The sequence below is a fragment of the Puntigrus tetrazona genome, chromosome 9 (genome assembly GCF_018831695.1).
Source record: "Puntigrus tetrazona isolate hp1 chromosome 9, ASM1883169v1, whole genome shotgun sequence".
Lineage (NCBI taxonomy): Eukaryota > Metazoa > Chordata > Actinopteri > Cypriniformes > Cyprinidae > Puntigrus > Puntigrus tetrazona.
Genome location: NC_056707.1, coordinates 20735372 through 20757170, shown reverse-complemented (window position 1 = coordinate 20757170; position 21799 = coordinate 20735372). Strand labels below are relative to the sequence as shown.

At 38.9% G+C, this 21799-nt stretch overlaps 5 protein-coding genes across 5 annotated transcripts; all 5 read left to right on the top strand.

Moving 5' to 3' along the window:
* The first annotated feature begins 57 nt into the window (after nt 1-57).
* Nucleotides 58-1275, top strand: LOC122351732 (titin-like). Its single transcript, XM_043249009.1, has 3 exons — nt 58-196; nt 302-601; nt 692-1275. The coding sequence occupies exons 1-3, from the start codon at nt 106-108 to the stop codon at nt 1273-1275; spliced, it is 975 nt and encodes a 324-aa protein (XP_043104944.1). The 5' UTR covers nt 58-105.
* Nucleotides 1276-4190: 2915 nt separating this feature from the next.
* Nucleotides 4191-5902, top strand: LOC122351558 (titin-like). Its single transcript, XM_043248709.1, has 5 exons — nt 4191-4335; nt 4423-4728; nt 4819-5121; nt 5251-5532; nt 5646-5902. The coding sequence occupies exons 1-3, from the start codon at nt 4191-4193 to the stop codon at nt 5061-5063; spliced, it is 696 nt and encodes a 231-aa protein (XP_043104644.1). The 3' UTR covers nt 5064-5121; nt 5251-5532; nt 5646-5902.
* A 6-nt stretch (nt 5903-5908) lies between these two features.
* Nucleotides 5909-6519, top strand: LOC122351731 (titin-like). Its single transcript, XM_043249008.1, has 2 exons — nt 5909-6238; nt 6320-6519. Exons 1-2 carry the CDS (start codon nt 6082-6084, stop codon nt 6517-6519), a joined length of 357 nt encoding a protein of 118 aa, XP_043104943.1. The 5' UTR covers nt 5909-6081.
* Nucleotides 6520-6557: 38 nt separating this feature from the next.
* On the top strand, nt 6558-9296 carry LOC122351730 (titin-like). Its single transcript, XM_043249007.1, has 7 exons — nt 6558-6607; nt 6685-6984; nt 7103-7405; nt 7510-7812; nt 7895-8479; nt 8569-8871; nt 8983-9296. Exons 2-7 carry the CDS (start codon nt 6765-6767, stop codon nt 9294-9296), a joined length of 2028 nt encoding a protein of 675 aa, XP_043104942.1. The 5' UTR covers nt 6558-6607; nt 6685-6764.
* A 1004-nt stretch (nt 9297-10300) lies between these two features.
* On the top strand, nt 10301-20148 carry LOC122351538 (titin-like). The gene is given in 8 exon segments (XM_043248669.1): nt 10301-10391; nt 10479-11071; nt 11266-16197; nt 16200-16444; nt 16551-16707; nt 16839-17335; nt 17519-17672; nt 18758-20148. Coding segments are annotated over 6 exon segments (4749 nt in total). The 5' UTR covers nt 10301-10391; nt 10479-11071; nt 11266-12800; the 3' UTR covers nt 19057-20148.
* Nucleotides 20149-21799: the final 1651 nt, after the last annotated feature.

Genomic DNA, 21799 nt, shown 5'->3' with positions numbered 1-21799 from the left:
GAAGACCAACACCAAAAGTTACCTGGTACAGAGATAATACTGAGTTAACCAAGAAAATGGTTGATATTACAACAATTTCTGGATCAAGTACCCTCTTTATCAGAGATGCTGACCGTAGTCATCAGCGGTGTTTATAGTGTGGAGGCCATAAATCCTTCAGGATCTAAAAGGGAATCAGTGAAAGTTGAAGTCTTTGGTATGAATAATTTATTTATTTACTTATTAATTCCACCCTTTAATCTCTACATTGTATATATATATATATATATATATATATCTAAAAAAAATCTTTATATTTTAGATACACCTGGTGAACCAGTTGGACCAATCACATTTTCAGATATCTCTGAGGGCAAAGTAACACTTTCATGGAATCCACCTGAGAATGATGGTTGTTCTGAGGTCACTCATTACATTATTGAGAAGCGGGAAACATCTAAAATTTCATGGACACTTGTTACAGATGAGTGCTTGGCGAGCACATACACTGCCACCAAACTGATCAAGACAAATGAGTATCAGTTTCGTGTTTCTGCAGTCAATAGGTTTGGTGTTAGCAGACCACTGGATTCAGCCCCTGTGATTGCACAGATGCAATACAGTAAGATAACAAAAAAGTCTACACAAATTTTTGTTCATAAAACACTAAAACTTTTCTTTTTCTAAAATTTTTCTTTTTTTACTCCTGCAGCTGTTTCAGATTCTCCTGGAACTCCAGATGCAACAGATGTTGACGGAGAAAGTATCACAATAAACTGGGCTCCACCAACACATGACGGTGGAAACCCAGTAAAATATTACATTGTGGAAAGACGTGAAAAGAAGACTGGTCGCTGGCTGAAAGTCCTAACAAGGAAACCCATTGTTGAGGCTGCACACAGAGTGACTCATCTCACTGAGAATGTGGAGTATGAATTCCGTGTGTATGCTGTAAATGATGCTGGAATTGGAGCACCAAGCAACATTTCAATGCCAATTAAATGTGCGGAGCCAACTGAAGTACCTGATGCCCCATCTATTGTCAATGTGAACGACACTACCAATACATCTGTCAGCCTGGAATGGACCAGACCTGCCTATGATGGTGGTATGGAAATCCATGGCTACATTATTGAGATGTGCAAGGGATCTGAAATAGAATGGCACAGAGTCAATGAGGATCTCTGTGGGGTCACAAAGTACAATGTCACTGGATTGGAAACTGGTGCAGAGTACAAGTTCCGTATTTGTGCAGTAAATTCTGTTGGAAAGGGCAGAAGCCAAAGAAATTCCTGAGTCTGTACAGGCAGTAGACAGGCTCTTGGCACCAGAAATTGACATAGATGCATCCTTCAAACAGACACATATTGTCAAAAGTGGTGGAAGTGTATGTATCCGTATTGCTTATAGGGGAAAGCCAATACCTACAGCTTCCTGGACCAAAGTAGATGGGGAACTTGGTGTTATGACAGACATCACCACAACTGAGACATTCACAGCCTTGACACTGGAAAACTGCACTAGAAATGATACTGGAAAATATACTCTCACTCTTGAGAACAGTAGTGGCAATAAATCTATCACTGTTGCAGTCAAAGTCTTGGACACACCTGGTGTACCAGGGGCTTTCACCGTCAAGGAAGTCACCAGAGGAGCTCTCACAATTGCTTGGGAACCTCCCACCAATGATGGTGGTGCACGTGTTCATCATTTCATTGTTGAGAAGCGTGAGGCAAGCCGTCGTACATGGACAGAGGCAGCACCCAAGACAACTCAAACAAGCTTGAGAGTTTCTGATCTCCTGGAAGGTGTACCTTATTTCTTCAGAGTCATGGCTGAGAATCAGTATGGTCTTGGGGAAGCATATGAAATGCCTGATCCAGTTATTGCCACAGCTGAACCTGCTCCACCAAAGAGAGTTGATATCATTGATACAACTGACACATCAGCAACCCTGACCTGGCTCAAGCCAGAGCATGATGGAGGAAGCCGTATTACAGGCTACTGTGTGGAATCCAAGGCAAAAGATGCAGATAAATGGGTTGTTTGTGGTACAACAAAAAATCTAAGCCTCATAATTGAAAGACTTACAGAGAACAGTGAGTATGAGTTCCGTGTCAAGGCAAAGAATGATTCTGGGTTCAGTTTGCCAAGAGAAACTTTCTCCTCAGTCATCATTAAAGAGCCACGAATTGAACCTACTGCCGATCTCAGTGGTATCACCAACCAACTCATTACTAGCAGGATTGGTGAATGCTTTGAGATTGATGTTCCAATTAGTGGGAAGACCACGCTCCGAAGATATCCTGGAAGCTTGAGGAAATGAGACTAAAAGAAACTGACAGGGTTTCAATTAAGACTACCAAAAACAGGACCACTCTCACAGTTAAAGACTGCATGAGAGGTGATGGAGGCAGATATTTCCTCACCCTTGAGAATGTCACTGGGTCAAAGACCTTCACTGTCACTGTCAATGTTATTGGCAGACCAAGTCCTCAGAGGGCCCTATTGAGATTTCATCAATTACATCAGAGTCATGTGTACTGTCATGGAATCCACCAGAGGATGACGGTGGAACAGACATCACAAACTACATTGTTGAGAAGCGTGAATCTGGATCCACTGCGTGGCAGCTAATTAATTCAAGTGTAAAACATACCTCTTTCCATGTTTCACATCTAACTAAATACATGCAGTATACTTTCCGTATCTGTGCTGAAAACCGTTTTGGTGTGAGCAAACCAACAGAATCTGAGGCGATTGTTGCGGAACATCCATTTGGTATGTAATACCATTACGAAGTGTGCATTTTGAGATGCATAAATGATCAAATATAAAATATTTAATTACGTTTTCATTTTCATAGTTCCTCCAAGTGCTCCCACAAGGCCAGAGGTGTTCGCTGTAACTGCCAACAGCATGAGTATTCGTTGGGAGGAACCATACCATGATGGTGGCAGCAAAGTCTCTGGATACTGGATTGAAAAGAAAGAGCGTAACACAATTATCTGGGTGAGAGAAAACAAGATTCCTGCTTTGAATGCTGCTACAAGGTGGAAGGCCTTGTTGATGGTCTTGAGTACCAGTTCAGAGTGTATGCAATGAATAGTGCTGGCCTCAGCAAAGCAAGTGAAGCATCAAAGAGAGCTGTGGCACAAAATCCAGTTGGTAAGTAAATTACAATTAAAAAACAATTAATTCCAGTTTAGATCAGCAAAAAAACAATACTTACGTGTATTCTTTGATCATACAAAATTATAGATCCTCCAGGAAAACCAGAAGTTACAAATGTATCAAGATCAACAGTCTCAATCAAATGGTCTGTGCCCTTAAATGATGGTGGAAGTCCAATTACAGGCTACATTGTTGGCGCAAGCCATATACTGTCACTGGAGAAGGTCGCTGGCTTAAGTGTAACTACACTAATGTTACTGACACAAATTTCACTATCACTGCACTGGGAGAAGGAGAAGAATATGAATTCCGTGTAATTGCCAAGAATGCAAATGGAGTGTTGAGCCTGGCATCAGTTTCAACAGGACCAGTGACTTGCAAAGCAGAATACAGTATGTATCACACAAGGTTCTTTCACTAGACATGTAACACTAATATTTTTGATTAATGAGAACCTAGATACTCATGACACTTAGAATTTTTTGCAGTTCCTCCTAAAGCAGAGCTGGACAGCAAACTCCTTGTGGACACAGTTGTAATTAGAGCGGGATCTGATCTGGTGCTGGATGCTGCTGTTGGTGGTAAACCTGAGCCTAAAGTCAGCTGGTCCAAGGGTACAAAAGAGCTAGAGCTCTGTGAAAATATGCTCTCAATATTCAAGTACCCGTGCTATGGCAATCATCAAGTTCTGTGATAGAGATGACACTGGGAAGTATGTTTTGACTGTTAAAAATGCAAGTGGAACAAAAACCGCTGAGGTCAATGTTAAAGTGCTTGGTAAGTATGCTAATCATACAGCAATAACATTCCCAGTCCCAAATAAATGAAATCTCAGTCCCAAATGCGTTGCCAGTTCATTCATACGATAAACTTTCTTTTTTCCAAGATACACCTGGTCCCTGTCAGGAGATTACAGTCAGCAATGTATCTGAGGAAAAATGCACAGTGTCTTGAAAGAGCCACTAGAGGATGGAGTGACCCCATCACACATTACATTGTTGAAAGAAGGGATACCAACAGACTTAACTGGGTTTATCATGGAGGCTGAATGCAAAGCCCTAACATGTGAAATTAAAAGACTGTTTAAGAACAATGAATATATCTTCCGTGTGAGAGGTGTAAACAAGTATGGATCTGGTGTGGTAGTACAGTCTACTCCCATCTTTGCCCGAAACTCATTCAGTAAGTGCCAGGATTAATATTAAAAACATTATCTTAGATCATTTGTAATGTTGTATGTTACAATTCCACCTTAATTTACAATTACAGCTGTTCCATCACCACCTGGAGCTCCAGAAATCCTTGCAGTTGGAAAAGACTTTGCAACGATTGAGTGGCTGAAGCCTGAGAGTGATGGTGGCAGTGAAGTCACAAACTACTTGATTGAGTTCCGTGAAAGAAAGAGTGTTCGTTGGATCAAGGTTAACAGAGATTCTGTTCTCAAGGACACATCCTTCAAAGTCACTGGCCTCCATGAAGGCAACATTTACCAGTTCCGCATTACAGCCATGAATGCAGCTGGTGATAGTGAACCTAGTGAAGTGTCAATGTATGCAGTATGTAGAGTACCAACAGGTAAGTTTTTTCTTAAACAACCTGATAGCATTTAAATGTGTTTTACTATTGTAACATCTGCTTACTTTATTATGCTAATTCCCCATTTAGGCACTCCAGATCCACCTTCAATTCCACGGGTTACAGACACCCACAAAGATAATATTAGCCTTGCTTGGACACGACCAGTTGAAGATGGGGGTGCTGATGTTATTGGTTACGTTCTTGAGATGCAAGAAGCAGGGGCAGAAGAATGGACAAAAGCGCATGAAAAGAATCTTAGGGTGACAGAACACACAGTTACAGGTCTTTCTGCTGGCAAAAATACTGTTTCAGAGTTGCAGCGGTCAATGTAAATGGAACAGGTGACTTCCAGTGATCCTTGCGCAGAGACTGAGCCTGTGGAAAGAATCGGTATGTTCACACAAATGTAACATTTTGTATGTTGTCAATGTTTGACAAACAAATTAAAGAAATATGTTCAATATCTTTGTAAATATATTCTCTACTAAACTCTCTTATTTTGTTTATTCTTTGTCCCAGAAATTCCTGACCTTGAGCTACCTGATGAGCTGACAAAGACAATTTGTCTAAGAGCAGGAAGTTCTCTTCGCCTCCATGTTACTGTTACTGGTAGACCGATCCCAACTGTAACGTGGACCAAACCTGGCGTGGACCTCCAAAATCGTGGCTTTATTGAAGTAACCAATACTGCTACAACCCTCATTATTGATAAGGTGCACCGCTATGATGCCGGTAGATATACCATTGAGGCTTCAAATTCAGCTGGGAAGAAGGATGCAAGCATTCTTGTGAAAATCTATGGTATTTTTTTTTATATATTTGTTCTCATATTACATAATGGAAATTATTCATGGTGCATATATTAACATACTGTGAAATTATGTCTAACCAGTATGTTTGTAAATTTTACTCAGATACACCTGGTCCAACTGGTCCAATTAAGATGAAAGAACTTACAAAAGATTCTGCTCATATTACTTGGGATGCTCCTGAAGTTGATGGTGGAGCACCTGTCAATAATTACATCATTGAAAGAAGAGAGGCATCAATGAGAGCATACAAAACTGTCACATCCAAATGTAGCAAGACATCATACAAAATAACTGGTCTGACAGAAGGAATGCTGTATTATTTCAGAGTCTTACCAGAGAATATCTATGGTGTTGGTGAACCCGTGAGACAGGTGATGTTGTGTTGGTGAGTGAAGTTCCACTGCCACCAGCCAAGCTTGAAGTTGTAGATGTAACCAAATCCAGTGTATCACTTGCCTGGGAGAAACCTTTACATGATGGAGGCAGCAGAATCACCGGCTACATTGTTGAAGCTTGTAAAGCTGGTACTGACAAGTGGATGAAGGTTGCAACTTTGAAACTTACAGACTTTGAGTTCACTATCACGTCACTTAATGAGAATGAACAGTACCTATTCAGGGTACGTGCTGTCAACAGCAGAGGAGCTGGTGAGCCAAAAGAAATTGTAACAGCTGTGACAGTTCAAGAACAAAGAGGTATGTAAGATAATAACAAAAATAACAAGAGGCAGTCATTTTTTGCCATATCTCACTGTTTATACCTTTTTCCTCTTTCAGTCTTGCCAAAGGTTGATCTATCAGCTATTCCACAGAAGACAATAAGCGTTTTGGCAGGCAAACCCCTTGAGCTTGATTTACCAATTATAGGACGACCACCACCAGTTTGTTCTTGGTTCTTTAATGACAATAGGTTAAAGATTGTGGAGCGTGTGAAGATAAAATCAACTGGAAAATTCTCTAAATTAACTATTCTTTGACACCACCATTGATGACAGTGGTGTGTATACACTGAGGTGAAAAACATAACTGGAATAACAACTGAAAACATCAAAGTCATCATTCTTTGTAAGTACCATTCCTCTGCATGAAAATAAAAAATGGTTGGTTTCAGTATTAATTCTAAACCATTTCTCTCTCTGTAGCCAAACCTGATGAACCTCAAGGACCCATACGATTTGATGATGTTGATGCAACATCAGTCACAATAAGCTGGGATCCACCTATGAGAGATGGTGGTGCACCAATTAGCAACTATGTGGTTGAACAACGTGATGCCCATCGCCCAGGATGGGTGCCTGTGTCGGAATCAGTTTCTAGACCAATATTCAAATTTGACAGATTGACAGAGGGCGATGAATATGTGTTCCGTGTTGCAGCAACCAATCGCTATGGCACTGGGGATTACTTACAGTCAGAAATCGTAATGTGCAAGAGCTCCAAATGTAAGAAAAACATGTTTTAAATAATACCACACACAATATATATATATATATATATATATATATATATATTATATATTTTTTTTATCTACTTCATTACAATTTCGTATTGTGGTTACAGCCATTCCTGGGCCACCTGGAAGACCCATTGTATTTGATGTATCACGTGATGGCATGACTGTTGCATGGGAACCACCAGATGAGGATGGAGGCTTAGAGGTGTCCGGCTACATTATTGAACGCAAGGAGGTCAGGTCAGATAGATGGATCCGTGCTAATAAAAATCCAGTGACAATGACAAGATACAGGTCCACTGACTTAATTGAAGGCCTGGAATATGAACACAGAGTGACAGCCATTAATGCTCGTGGTGTCGGCAAACCTAGCCTTCTTTCTAAACCAGCAGTAGCAACTGATCCTGTTGGTAAGCAAAATATCACTATTAATACATTTGAGTGTGTAAAAACTGAGACAGAATTTGGTAAATTCAATTATTACCACTTATTAACAATTACATAACCCCTACAGATCCACCTGGTTCACCTCAAAACCCACGAGTCACAGATACCACAAAATCTTCTGTGTCTTTGGCCTGGAGTCCCCCAGATGAGGAGGGTGGTGCTAAGGTTACAGGCTATCTAATTGAGATGCAAAAGGTTGGTTCAGTAACCTGGATGAAGTGCAACGCTACACCTTCACTGATCTGTGAATATACTTTGACACGAATGCCACAAGGAGAAGAATTCAAATTCCGTATTATGGCTTGCAATGCGGGTGGACCAGGAGAACCAGCTGAAGTACCAGGAGTTGTGACTATAACAGAGATGCTTGGTAAGATCTTAAACCCTGTCATTAACTCCTTGTGTAAGTGTAATTGTATATAATATAATAATTTTAAATGTGATTCTTTCAGATCCTCCAAGTTATGATCTTGAAGCAAAATACAAGGATGTCCTTGTAGTCAGATCCAGAGGAGTAATCAGACTTTCAGTGCCCATCAAAGGCAAACCTACTCCTACCTGCAAATGGACCAAGGATGGATCAGAGGTTACCAACCGTGCAATGATTGCCTCCAGTGAAGATGTATCAGAGCTTGTAATCAAGCTAGCTGAAAGGTCTGATTCTGGTCTTTACCATCTCCATCTGGAAAACAAGTGTGGCAAAAAGATGCTTCCAATAAAGGTCAAAGTTATTGGCCGCCCATCTGCACCTGAAGGCCCTCTTAGATTTGATGATATACAAGCACATTCTGTAAAAGTTAGCTGGAAACCACCAACAGAAGATGGTGGTTCCGAAATTGTTGGCTACATTGTGGAAAGACGTGAAGAAACAAAAGCAGCTTGGTACACGGTTGATTCGCGAGTGGTTGACACATCCCTTGTAGTTAAGGGACTACAAGAAAATGCAGAATATCACTTTAAGGTGACAGCAGAGAACCAGTTTGGAATAAGCAACTCCCTGAAATCAGAGACAACTATTGTACCAAAGACTCCTATTTGTAAGTGCTTGTCAGGATCACATTTCTATGCAATACATATTTGTTAATGAACATTAAAACATTTTCTTTTTTATGTTACTATTATTTAGGTGTCCCAGAGGCTTCAGGTACTCCACCAGAAATTATGGATGTTACTAAGAATTCTGCGGCTTTGGCTTGGACAAAACCTAAAGATGATGGTGGATCTTGCATTACTGGTTACTATATTGAGTACAAAGAAGTGTCATCTGATAAGTGGATTCGTCATGAGACAAAGATCACCTCAACGATGTACACTCTTAGTCAACTCACTACTGATTCCGAATATCAGTTCCGTGTTATTGCTGTGAATGACATTGGAGCTAGTGAACCAGGACCTGCATCAGATTCAGTAATATGCAAAGATCCATTTGGTATGACCTCATTCTTAATTTGTCTGGTTATTCATAATAATGTCCTTTGCTCATTCAAATTGTCTTGATTGAACTGGAAAAGTAATTTTATTGAACTCTTGATTTATTTAGATAAACCAAGCCAACCTGGAGAAATTGACACTATGACTGTTACCAAAGACTATATTACAATTAACTGGGAGGCTCCAGCATGTGACGGTGGCAAACCAGTCCTTGGCTACTGGATTGAATACCGAAAGTCTGGAGAGAGTGCTTGGAAGAAATGCAATAAGGAGCGCACAAAGGACAAACAGTACACTCAGGGTGGTTTACAAGAGGCAACTGAATATGAATTCAGAGTATTTGCAGAAAATGAAACCGAATTAGCAGACCACGCAGAACAGCAACTGGCATCAAAACTAAACTGGGTGGTAAGTATGGTTTGAAATAACATAAGAAGTATTATTGTATGTATTGTGATTACTTATGGCAGTAACATGATCAAATATTTATCCCAATGCATTTTTAGAGGAGAAAACTGATTTGACTAAAAATCAAATCTCTTTTTTATTTTAGTTGAAATAAACCAGCTCTCAGAAAAGAGATGGATGAAGTCAGTGCTAAACTGGGACAAACTGCAACTCTCAAATGTCAAATTATTGGAAGACCTGTTCCAGAAATTAAATGGTACAAGGGTGGAAAAGAAATCAAAGAAGGCCGTAAATATGCAGCGACCTCTGATGGCCGCAATCATACACTGACCATTTCAACCGATCAACAGGAAGATGAGGGTCTGTATACATGCAAGGCTGTGAATGAAGCTGGAGAGTGTGAGACCAGTGGATCTCTGGTCCTTGAAGCAGCACCACAGTTCCCAGTGCCACTGAAAGACAAATTCTTTGCAACATGTGGTAGTACAGTGCGCATACATGTTGTTTACATTGGTCGACCCCAGCCTAAGATCATGTGGCTTTATGGAGCCAAGGCTTTGGAGCCCTCTGAGAATGTAATAATTGAAAATACAGAGCACTATACTCATTTGATTCTCAAAAACGTAGAGCGCAGACTTAATGGAGGAAAATACAGAATCAGGATCAACAACCATTTCGGGGCTGCAGATACTGTAACTCATGTTGAAATCTTAGGTACATGCTTAATAATGCTTAATAAATTACTGAAAATATATTCTGGGCATTAATGAAAATAAGAAAAATTAACATATTCTTTTTGTTTTCAGATAAACCTGCTAAGCCAGAAGGTCCTCTGGTTCTTGATGCACTATTGAAGAATTCTGTGATTATTAGCTGGAAAGCACCCAAAGATGATGGTGGATCTATGATCACAAATTATATTGTGGAAAAGCGGGAAGACAAGGAAGGAGCAGAATGGGATCTTGTATCTTCATCTATCACTGGCACTTCATGTAGAATTCTAACCTTGTTGAAAATGAGGATACTACTTCCGTGTTTCAGCACAAAATCGTTACGGCAATAGTGAATCACTGGAGACTCCTTCTGCTATCCTCATCAAGAGTCAGCTAGGTAACTATTGAAGAAACGTGATTAAGAAAAAAATACACTTTAGACATTTTTTTATTGTTACTCAAAATTTTAATTTCTGTTTTACAGAGAGGCCAGGAGCCCCATTAAAACCAGTTGTTTCTGCACTTACCAAAAACTCCTGTGTTGTGTCTTGGAAGCCACCTCTCAGTGATGGAGGCTCTAAAATTAAGAACTACTGTCTTGAAAAGCAAGACAAGAAGAAGGGTGAATGGGTTGCAGTTACGACAGATGAAATCCACCAGACTGTTTATTCTGTCAAGGGCCTGACAGAAGGTGTTGAGTATGAATTCCGTGTGAAATGTGAAAACCTTGGAGGAGAAAGTGATTACAGTGAAGTATCCGACCCTGCCATTCCAAAGATAGATGTTGATGTGCGTGCTCCTGCCTTCAAGGAAGACCTCAGAAACATGAGTGTAAAATTCAAGAGCAATGCAACATTTGTCTGCAAGATAACAGGACAGCCCAAGCCTGTAATAAAATGGTTCAAGCGTGGAAAGGAAATTCAAGCTGATGGCACTAAAATCAAGATACAAGAATTCAAGGAGGCTACCATCAGCTTGTTATTGCTGATTGTGATGCAGAAGACTCAACTGTATATCAGATCAGAGCAACAAACCAGGGTGGATCCATTTCTGCTACTGTTTCTCTAGATGTTGAAAGTAAGCTTCAAATATTCTCTCTCTCTCTCTCTCTCTCTCTCTCTCTCTCTATATATATATATATATATATATATATATATATATATATATATATATATATATATATATTTTTTTTTTTTTTTTTTTTTTTTTTATCTGGCTATACATACAATTCTGTGTTTAAGAAAAAGTGATGCATTATTTTTCCTTTTCAGTCCCTGCAAAGATTCATCTGCCTAAGAATCTGCAAGGAAAGGAAGCTATCCCTGCCCTTCGTGGTGAAGTGGTCAACATCAAAATTCCATTCAGTGGAAAACCAGATCCAGTTATTACTTGGCAGAAGGGACAAGACCTTCTAGATAATAATGGACACTATCAAGTCATTGTCACAAGATCCTTCACATCTCTTGTATTCCAGAATGGAGTAGAAAGGAATGATGCTGGTTTCTATATTGTATGTGCCAAAAACAGATTTGGAATTGACCAGCAAACAGTAGAGCTTGATGTTGCGGATGTGCCTGATCCACCACGTGGCATCAAAGCCAGTGATGTTTCGAGGATTCTGTAACACTCCACTGGGTAGCACCTGCCAATGATGGTGGAAGTAGAGTAACCAACTATATCATAGAAAAGTGTGCCACCACAGCAGAAAGATGGATTCGTGTTGGCCAGTCTCGTGATACCCACTATACTGTTGTCAATCTATTTGGAAAGACAAGTTACCAATTCCGTGTCATAGCTGAAAATAAATTTGGTCAGAGTGCACCATCTGAGGCAAGTGGACCTGTTGTAACGAAGGAAGACAAATCAAGAGTTCTCAACTATGATGAAGAGGTTGATGACACCAGGCCAGTTTCCAAAACCAAAGCTCCTCACTCAGAGGCTAAGAATGTTCATAACAAGTACATGATTGCTGAAGAGCTTGGCCGTGGACAGTTTGGTATTGTTCACGGTGCATTGAAACCAGCTCTGAGAAAACTTACATGGCTAAATTTGTCAAAGTTAGAGGTGCAGATCAGGCAATAGTTAAGAAAGAAATTGCAACACTAAATGTGGCACGCCACAAGAACTTCCTCTTACTGCATGAGTCATTTGACTGCCCTGAAGAACTAGTCATGATTTATGAGTTCATTTCTGGTGTGGACATATTTGAACGCCTTGGTACAGCCAATTTTGAGCTCAATGAGCGTGAAGTTGTTAACTATATCAGACAAGTATGTGAAGCTCTTGAATTCCTTCACAGCAAGAGTTATGGCCACTTCGATATCAGGCCTGAAAATATAGTCTACACCACAAGAAAGGGAACTAATGTCAAGATCACTGAGCTTGGACAGTCTAGACACCTTACACCTGGTGACCAAATTAAGATTCAGTACATGACAGCTGAGTTTGCAGCACCAGAAATTCATCAGAATGAGATGGTTAGCACCGTGACAGATATGTGGTCTGTCGGTGTCCTTGTGTATGTTCTTCTTAGTGGACTTAATCCATTTGCCGCTGAAACTAATCAGCAAATGATTGAGAGCATTTGCAATGCTGAGTACAGTTTTGATGACGAAGCCTTCAAGCATATAAGTGTCGAGGCATTAGACTTTGTTGACCGCCTACTAACCAAAGAGCGTAAACATCGTATGACTGCTGCAGAGGCTTTGAATCATCCTTGGCTGACAATGAACTCAGAGCAACTGAGCACTAGGACCATCAAGATTACTCGTCACAAGAGATATTACCAAGCCATGGTTAAGAAAGAATGGAACACTGTTGTCTCATCTGCTCGTATTGCCAGTGGTGGTGCTATCAGAAATCAGCGGGAGTAACACTCTCTAAAGTCAAGATTGCACCATTTGAACATGGACCAGTTGCAGGACAAATTAAACACAGTGTTGCTGACGAAGGTGATGATATCAAGCTCATTTGCAACATTGATAACTATGATAGTAGCACGGAAGTAACATGGTACTGTGGAGTAAGACAACTAGAAGAAGGTGCTAAATACGAAATTGCTTATGAAGACGGGCTTGCTTCCATAACTATTAAGGCAATCACAAGAACCGATGATGGAACATACAGATGTAAAGTTGTCAATGAGTATGGTGAGGACAGTGCTTATTCTGAGCTCTTTGTTAAAGGAGTAAGATCCTATCGTGAGTTCTACACTGCACGTGTTGTAAAGAAAGTAAAACGCAGAGTTGACACAGCAAGACTACTCCAAAGACCTCCTGAATTTACTTTGCCATTGTGTAACCGCACTGCTTACATTGGAGAGGATGTGCGCTTTGGTGTCACAATCACAGTGCATCCTGAACCACGTGTGATGTGGTTGAAAACTGGTCAAAAGATTATGCCAGGAGATGATGACAAGAAATACACTTTTATTAGTGATAAGGGCCTGTATCAGTTAGTTATTCACCATCTTGACCCAGATGATGATGCAGAATACACTGTTGTGGCACGGAACAGATTTGGTGATGACAGTTGCAAGGCTCGTCTCACAGTGATACCTCGTCCTGCTCCTGCTGATAACACCTTGAGACCTATGTTCAAACGTGTTCTTGCTAACTTGGAATGCAGAGAAGGCCAGAGTGTACGTTTTGAAATGAGAGTGTCAGGGCATCCCTCATTGAAATGGGAGAAAGATGGCATGCCTTTGGCATTTGGTCCACAAATTGAAGTTGTGCATGAAGGCTTAGATTACTATGTCTTACATGTAAGAGATACTCTTCCAGAGGATTCTGGCACATACAGGGTCATTGCAACTAACTCAGCTGGGTCTGCAAGCTGCCAATCCACACTCAAGGTTGAACGTGTGACACACATCAAGAAGGAGGAAAGTGAGGAAGAAAAGAAGAAGAAACATGATCTTGATCAGCAAGAGATGGACAAAAAAGTAAGACTAACCCAGATACTAGCAGGTGCAGATGTTACCCCACTTACTCCAGTTGCACAGCAGGCACTAAGAGAAGCTGCATCCATGTTCAAGCCAGCAATCACTACCAAGAAAGTCAAGAGCGAAGCTGAGGAAGCCAAAGAAAAGGAAGAGAAAAAGAAAAGAGCAGAAGAAAAGAGGCTGAGAATGCCATATGTTATTCCTCCACCTCGTGTTGTTGCTCCAACTGCTCTTGAGGAGGACATGGAAATCAAACACTTTGTGCCTTTCTCTGATATGAAGTGGTACAAGAAACTACGTGATCAGTATGAGTTCCCAGAGCCAATGGAAAAGTTCCCCCAGAAAAGACTTAAGCGCATCCGACTGTCAAGGTGGGATCAGTTCTATGAAGTACCTCTGCCAAGAATTAAAGACCAATACAAGCCAAAATGGCATATTCCAGTTTCACAAGATGACCTTGAGACTGTAAGGCCAGCAAGACACCGCACACCTTCTCCAGAAATGGAGGCTTACTACAGAATCAGGAGACGCTCTCTTGGTGATCTTTCTGATGAGGAACTGCTTCTGCCTGTTAGAGAGTACTTGTCAATGAAGAGAACAGAGGAAGAAAGACTTAAACTAGAGGATGAACTTGAATTAGGCTATTCTGCTTCTCCACCAAGTCTTAGCCCTGTACGCTTTGAACTCTCTGCACTGCGTCACCCGTCACCTAAGAAAGCTGCATATGATGAGGAGGAAGGGGAAGAAGTTCCATCCTATGACTCCTATCGCATTCCATCTAAATATGAGGCTGGTCCAAGCTATATTGACTTACGTCAGCGTCACGATAGGGCAACATACAGACCTCCAAGACAAAAGCAAAGATTATATGAGGAAAAAGAGGATCAAGAACTGCTTAGGTCAGTAACAACAACCACAAAGTTAACGTCCTACAAGAGCAAACTGCAGCACATTGAGTTTGAGGAGAAAACAAAGGTCAAAAGAAAGGAGAAAACAAGGGTGTCTATGTCAGCAGTAACTGAGGCTGCAGTCATAACTGATATGCCTACAACATTTGTTCCTGGCTATGCTACAGCAACTCGTCCTAAGAAACCTTCTGCATCTCTGGCAGAAAAAGAAGTGGTTAGAACACCTTCACCTGAAAAGACACGCCCACGTTCCCCCAGCTTTGAGAAAGCAGACACTACACCAGACTTATCAACAAAAATTGATTATATGTCAAGGTATGAGTCAAGAAAGAAGGCCTTGAAAACTGAAAGAAAGTTCGAAATTGTGACCCAGGAGCCTTTTACCCTTGACCATGCTCCAAGAGTGACTGTAAGAATGCGCTCTCACCGTGTGCCAATTGGTCAGAACACTAAATTCACACTGAATGTCCAATCTAAGCCAGAAGCACAGATTAAATGGTACCACAATGGAGTTCAAATTGAAGAAAGCAGAAAATACCGTATGTTTAACATGAGTGGCGTTTTGTCTCTTCAAATCATTGATTGTCAGGAAGAGGACAGTGGCACCTACCGTGTCGTCTGCACAAATGCAAAGGGAGAGGCCTCTGACTATGCCACTCTCGATGTTGCTGGTGGTGGATTTTCTGCATATGCCTCACAACGTAAAGATGAGGAGCCACCAACTTCCTTTGTCCCTGAGATGACAAAAACAGATGTTTATCATGTTTCATCTACAAAAGCAGCATCTGTATCAGAAACACAAGTGGAAGTATCCGAAACTAAAACAGACAAGATAGAAGAGACAATTAAGACTGTTGTTCAGGAGAAGCAAGTAACATCTGAAATCAAACTTGAAACTATGGAAGTGACAGCAGTTGAGGATGTTGTGGTAGAAAAAATTTCTGAGACTAAACTTGAATCTACAGAAGTGAAAACATTCGTGGAAGAAGTGGTTGAGGAAAAGAAGTCAACTCTCCCAGCCACAATTTTGACTAAACCACAATCACTAACAGTGTCTGAGGGAGAATCAGTTAAATTCACATGTGACGTTGATGGTGACCCTGCACCCACTATAACATGGATGCGAGAGGCACAAGTAATTGAGTCATCTCATCGTCACCATATTACCTCAACTGAATTTAAATCAACTTTTGAGATTACCCAAGTTGAAATGTCAGATGGAGGTAATTACACTGTAGTGGTACAGAACTCTGAAGGTAAACAGGAGGCACAGTTCAGCCTAACTGTTCGTAAACCAACACCTGTACAGAAAGTTGTTGCTTCTCCTCCTAGAGTGAAATCTCCAGAGTCTCCCGTATAAAGTCACCATTTGGAATTAGGTCTCCACAGAGAATTAAATCACCTGAACCAATTAAATCTCCACAAAGAGTTAAGTCCCCACCCATGGTAAAATCACCTACTCCTAAAGAAAAAACATCCAAGCCAACCTTTTCAACTGAACTCAAAGACATCTCAGCATCTGCAGATACTATTATAAAGCTTACAGTGAAAATGTGCGGTGAGCCTAAGCCATCAATCTCTTGGATGAAAGATGGAAAAGTAAGAGATATTTTTAATACATTTATAAAAAAAAAAGGAAAACATATATATAAGGATGTTATAAAGTTAGAAAATCTACTAACAAATTTTGACACTATTCTCACAGAACCTCTCTCAAGGTGGAAAATATGAAATCTTTGAAGAACATGGTTCAGCACATCTTGAAATCTATGAAGCTGATGTCTCTGATAGTGGAGTATACACATGTACAGCCAGAAACAGTGCTGGATTTGTTACTACAAACTGCACAGTTACTGTTCAAGGTACTGTAATGCTCAATTTACTCAAAATATATTATGATTTTAGTATTATTTTGTGTGTAATTTTGCATGTAGAATTATGTATGAATTATGTAGAAAATGTAAAAAAATATTAACTACTCTTTCCTCTACAGCACGGACAACAACAGTTGCAGTGGAAAGAAAAGCAGAGTTGACAGAGCAAATAGTGAAAAAGGAGATTGCCTATGAGGAAGTACAGTCCTTTACAGAAATGAAAGCATCAAAAACCCAAATGACGATGAGTCAAGGTCAGACTATTACACTACGAGCCAGCATACCTGAAGCCTCCGATGTCAAATGGATCCTAAATGGAGTCGAGTTATCGAATTCTGAGAACTACAGATACGGTGTGTCAGGAAATGATCACACCCTGACAATTAAAAGCATCAGCCATCATGACCAGGGAATTCTCACATGTGAGGCCAAAACTGAACATGGTGTAGTCAAATGCCAGTTTGACACGACCGTCAGTGCTATGCGCTCAAATGCACCAAGTTTCCATGTGCAACCACATTCCCAGAATGTAAACGAGGGACAAAATGTCACATTTACATGTGAAATCACTGGTGAACCTTCTCCTGAAATTGAGTGGCTCAAGGATAATTCAACAGTGAGTAGTTTGTAATTATACATATATATATATATATATATATATATATATATATATATATATATATTTTTTTTTATTTATTTTTTTATTATTATTATATATTATTTTCAGGAACAAAAAAATAGTTTATTTGAGTTTTCCCTCATAGCAGATATTTATTTGAATTTCTCTTCATCTTTGCAGATATCTATTACATCGAACATGAAATTGAGCCGGTCTAAGAATGAGTACACACTTGAGATTCACAACGCTACCATTGAAGACAGTGGAAAATACACAGTAAAAGCAAAGAACAAATTTGGACAGTGCTCTGCAACAGCATCACTGAATGTCCTCAGTAAGTGATCTCTTTCTGAGAAAAAAATGAACACTCTATAGTAGTATAGTATGAGTATGAGCATCCTTTCCATTGCATTATAAATGCATGATCTAAACAAACATGTATGTCTATATGAAGAACATATTCCTGATTATAACTAATTATTACTGCTTACCACTCAAGCTAACAAAATCTAACAATTCCTTCTACAAATGGTACTGTTCGATTCATCTTCTTGACTGTATCAGACTGCATTTTGACATTCTGAAATTAATTACCACAGTACAAAATTAAAAGACACCAAATAATATAAATGCATTTGCAGACTGCATAGCGATAGCTTGTTAACAGCATGGATCAAGGATATAAACATCCAAGCCATTTTTACCTCCCATTAGCCATGCATTACATAGTTTGATCCATTTAAAAAAAATAATTGTGAATGAAGTCAAAATAATCAAAAGACTTTTTTTTTTGCATTATCAAATAAAAATTCCTTAAAGGTACAATCCGAAAATGGTGCAACTGAAGCATTTTTTATTTTAGTAATACCAATCCTGTGTAAACATGTTCCAGCATAATACATATTGAATATGCCCAAATGTTTTAAACAGGAAAGAAAGACCAGTTGCACCATTTGAATTGCCTTGTACCTTTTTATGAAATAAACAGAATCAGTGACATGGTATTTGCTGTACTCTCACAGCTCTGGTTGAGAACCTGCCAAAATGATAATTGTGGAGAAGGCCTCTGATGTTGCGAGCATGCAGGGCAGTTATTCTGCCAAGCATGTGGTTTCAAAATTGCAAGAGACATCCTTCAGCGGTTCCAGCATGGCTGAAGTTAAATTTGAGAGCATGTCAGCGTCTAGCATGACCTCCATGACTTCTGAAAGAATGATAGCTATGAGCTCCAGCAGTATGATGGCAATGTCCAGTCACTCGCATGTTGAGGGTCATCCATCAAAGCCATTTCTCATGGCCGCAAAGGTGAGATGGAAAGTCTGTGCATCTTTGCCAAAACACATTTATGGTTCAACAAACTCAACATCAACAGAACTATATCAGCTTAATGACAGATTAATTTGTTTGTCCTCTCACCAGGTATACCACCAAAGATTGAGGCTGCTCCTCAAGATATCAGTATTGAGTCAGGAAAGGTCCTGACTGTAGCCTGTGCTTTCACTGGAGACCCAACCCCTTGCACAGAATGGTCACATTCAGGGAAGACACTGCCCAGCAAGGAGGAGAGTGGACGATTGCAGATTGAGACTTCTCAAGATGTCACCACTCTTGTTATCAGTGGAGTGAAAGAGACTGATGCTGGTGCATACACCTTAAAGCTTTTTAACGAGTTTGGTTTTGATACCACTACTGTCAATGTCAGGATTCGATCAATGTAAAAAAAAAAAAAAAAAAAAAAAAAAAATTATATAATAGCAATACAATCATCACCCCATTTCCCTCATTCAAATCCTTTTTATTTATAGAATGAGAAAAAAATACTGTTCTTGATAAAGACCTGAATTTCTGTTCTTGTAAATATGAACTTTTTTCTTTTTTTTTTTTAACCAAACTTGACATTCATTTATGCCAAACTAGACTAAAGTCTAAAGTTGTTATAAAATGTGCCATATTGGATAATTATGATCAGAAGTTCAGCACCATTTTGTGACATGTACATAATGTATATAGCCGAATTTACCGGTTATGGAAAATGTATGAATTGTTATTTATGACAATATTAACAAATGAAACAAAAGGAACTAAATGTTTAACAGGAGAAAGTTTCACATGGAACGAATACCCTGTTAAACCTGAAACGAAACGAAACTATGTGCCTCAACAAAAAGTTGAAGTCTTAAGATTGCCTCAACAGGTAGAGAGGCTCCCTGTTGAAGTTAACTAAAATCAGAGAGACAAAGATATGCACTGCACATTTGTGCGTGCAGTAAAGCAGTATACAAGAATTTATGATTTGAACATAAGACCTTGAGTGCTGTTTGCATTACCCTCATGTAAGCAGGATGACTAGGCCTTGTGTTCAGACTGATTAAGTCATACCACCATTTTAATGACAAGCTCAATGTGCGAGCGGCCTGCACAATGAGTAAATGATGATGTTAGTGCACAGTTTCTGGCAATGGACTGTTTGAATTTTGATTTTATGAAAGTAACATCACCTGGCCATTCATTGTAAAATCAATTCAAGTGCTTCTTTGCAGAAGCTGTGCCAACTCTTGGAGGATTGCTAAGTTATATTTTGTGTGTTTGTGTGTGTGCTAGCATTAGAATCTCACTTTGTCAGCAGCCAGGGTATCCATCATGTAACCACAGAGACTTCATGTGCTGTGCAAAGAAAAGAAAAATACATGGATGTAATACCCTGCACATTGATTTATTAGAACTAATTTATGTAGGTTTACCCATATATTCAGCCTCCTTGAGTTTTATGAATTACTGATTTAATAAAGCATGTTTTCAGCACCATAAAATGTTTGTCTGTTTTCCATAAATCATTACAACTTCATTTCATATTTGATGTATGCATTATGAATACTCTGATAATCTTTGAACAATATCTTCAGTGTCTTCACAGCTATGAACGTTTATGATAATTCCTACAGTAATTCTAGAATTGCTGTAATTCCTACTTGCTGAAAGGGTACTGATTATGTTTTGCCTCCCATTTGTACAGTTTAGCCTACATTCATTATCTGAATCCATTCTAAATCTAGAAATTGCGGTAGATATATTTCTCATCACAATTTTCTTTTCAAATGTTTCTTCCTCAAAAGTAAGGTAGAGTGAGGGAAAACGCTTCCTTGGGGTAAACTGTTAGATAAAGTCAGAATACCTTTTCTCTTGTTATCATGGACATTGACAAGAGTGACGTAGAAGTATTAAATGCGAAGCTTGCACTGGTGACATACCTGTAAGAGAACAGAATATATGAATTTGTGATCTCATTTTTTGAGTAACAAGACAAAAAGGATTCTAAAGCTTGTTGTTTTGCATAACGTAGGGACTGACTCTAAAGTTACATGCAAAATTAGTATACACTTCTCTAATGTCAATAGCTTTTGAGGAAAATGATTTACAATCATAAAAACAACTGTTAACTTTTAATCTAGGTGTCAAATATAATGCGCACCTTTTATATTTTTGACATTTACTAAAATAAATTCTAAATCATATGAAAAAAAAAGCTATTTTTCACTAACCGAATGGGCTAAAATGCAAATTTAAAGAATAAGACTTTACAGTTTGTAAATGGTTTTGAAATTCAAGTTATGGCATATTTTGCATATTCAGCAGTAAAAAAAATTTACATATAATTTATAGTTTAATAGAAATATAAAATGTGTGCACTGTATTTGACACCTATGAACAGTTAACATTTTACGATTGTAGGCCTAAGTCATTCTCCTCAAAAGCTATTCACATTAAAAAACTGTATACTTTATACTGTATACTGTCGCATGTAACTTTAGAGATGCATGTTTCATTAATAAATATTTATAGTTGTCTACTATTACTGTTATTTTACCTTTTCTTTTCATTAAAGCAAAAACAGCTTTTCCCACAAAATGTGGGGCATTTTTCCACCACAAAATGTCAAAACCCCCCTTAATATAAATTTTTTAAACTTAAAACTTTTACTACATGTAGAAAACTCATTTTTTGGACACAAAAAAAAGTTTTACAACTGCAGTAGAGCTGTAGTATTACTAATAAACCTCAATAGAAATCACAGTATTACTACAATACAGCTGAAGTAAACTACAATTATACTGTAATAATTCTAACCTTAATTTAAAACAATAGAAAAAATGTACAATTTGCAAATATGTAAATATATAATTTAATAATTATTTATAATTTAATTTATTTAAAATGATGATTGAATGAATTATTAACTATGCACTGTTTTGATGCACACCTTCCAGTCAATCAGAGAATCAAAGAGTCTGATGCGTAACATTGAAAACTAATGCATTTCATTACCTTGCCACTCCCTCAACTCTCTCTCTCTGTTTTCATACTGAATTGGTGCTTTGATTGTATCCATCTTTAAGCCATTTGATTTAACTCATTTTCATGTCTGAAGATCTCTTACATGTCTGAGGAGTTATAAAATAATGC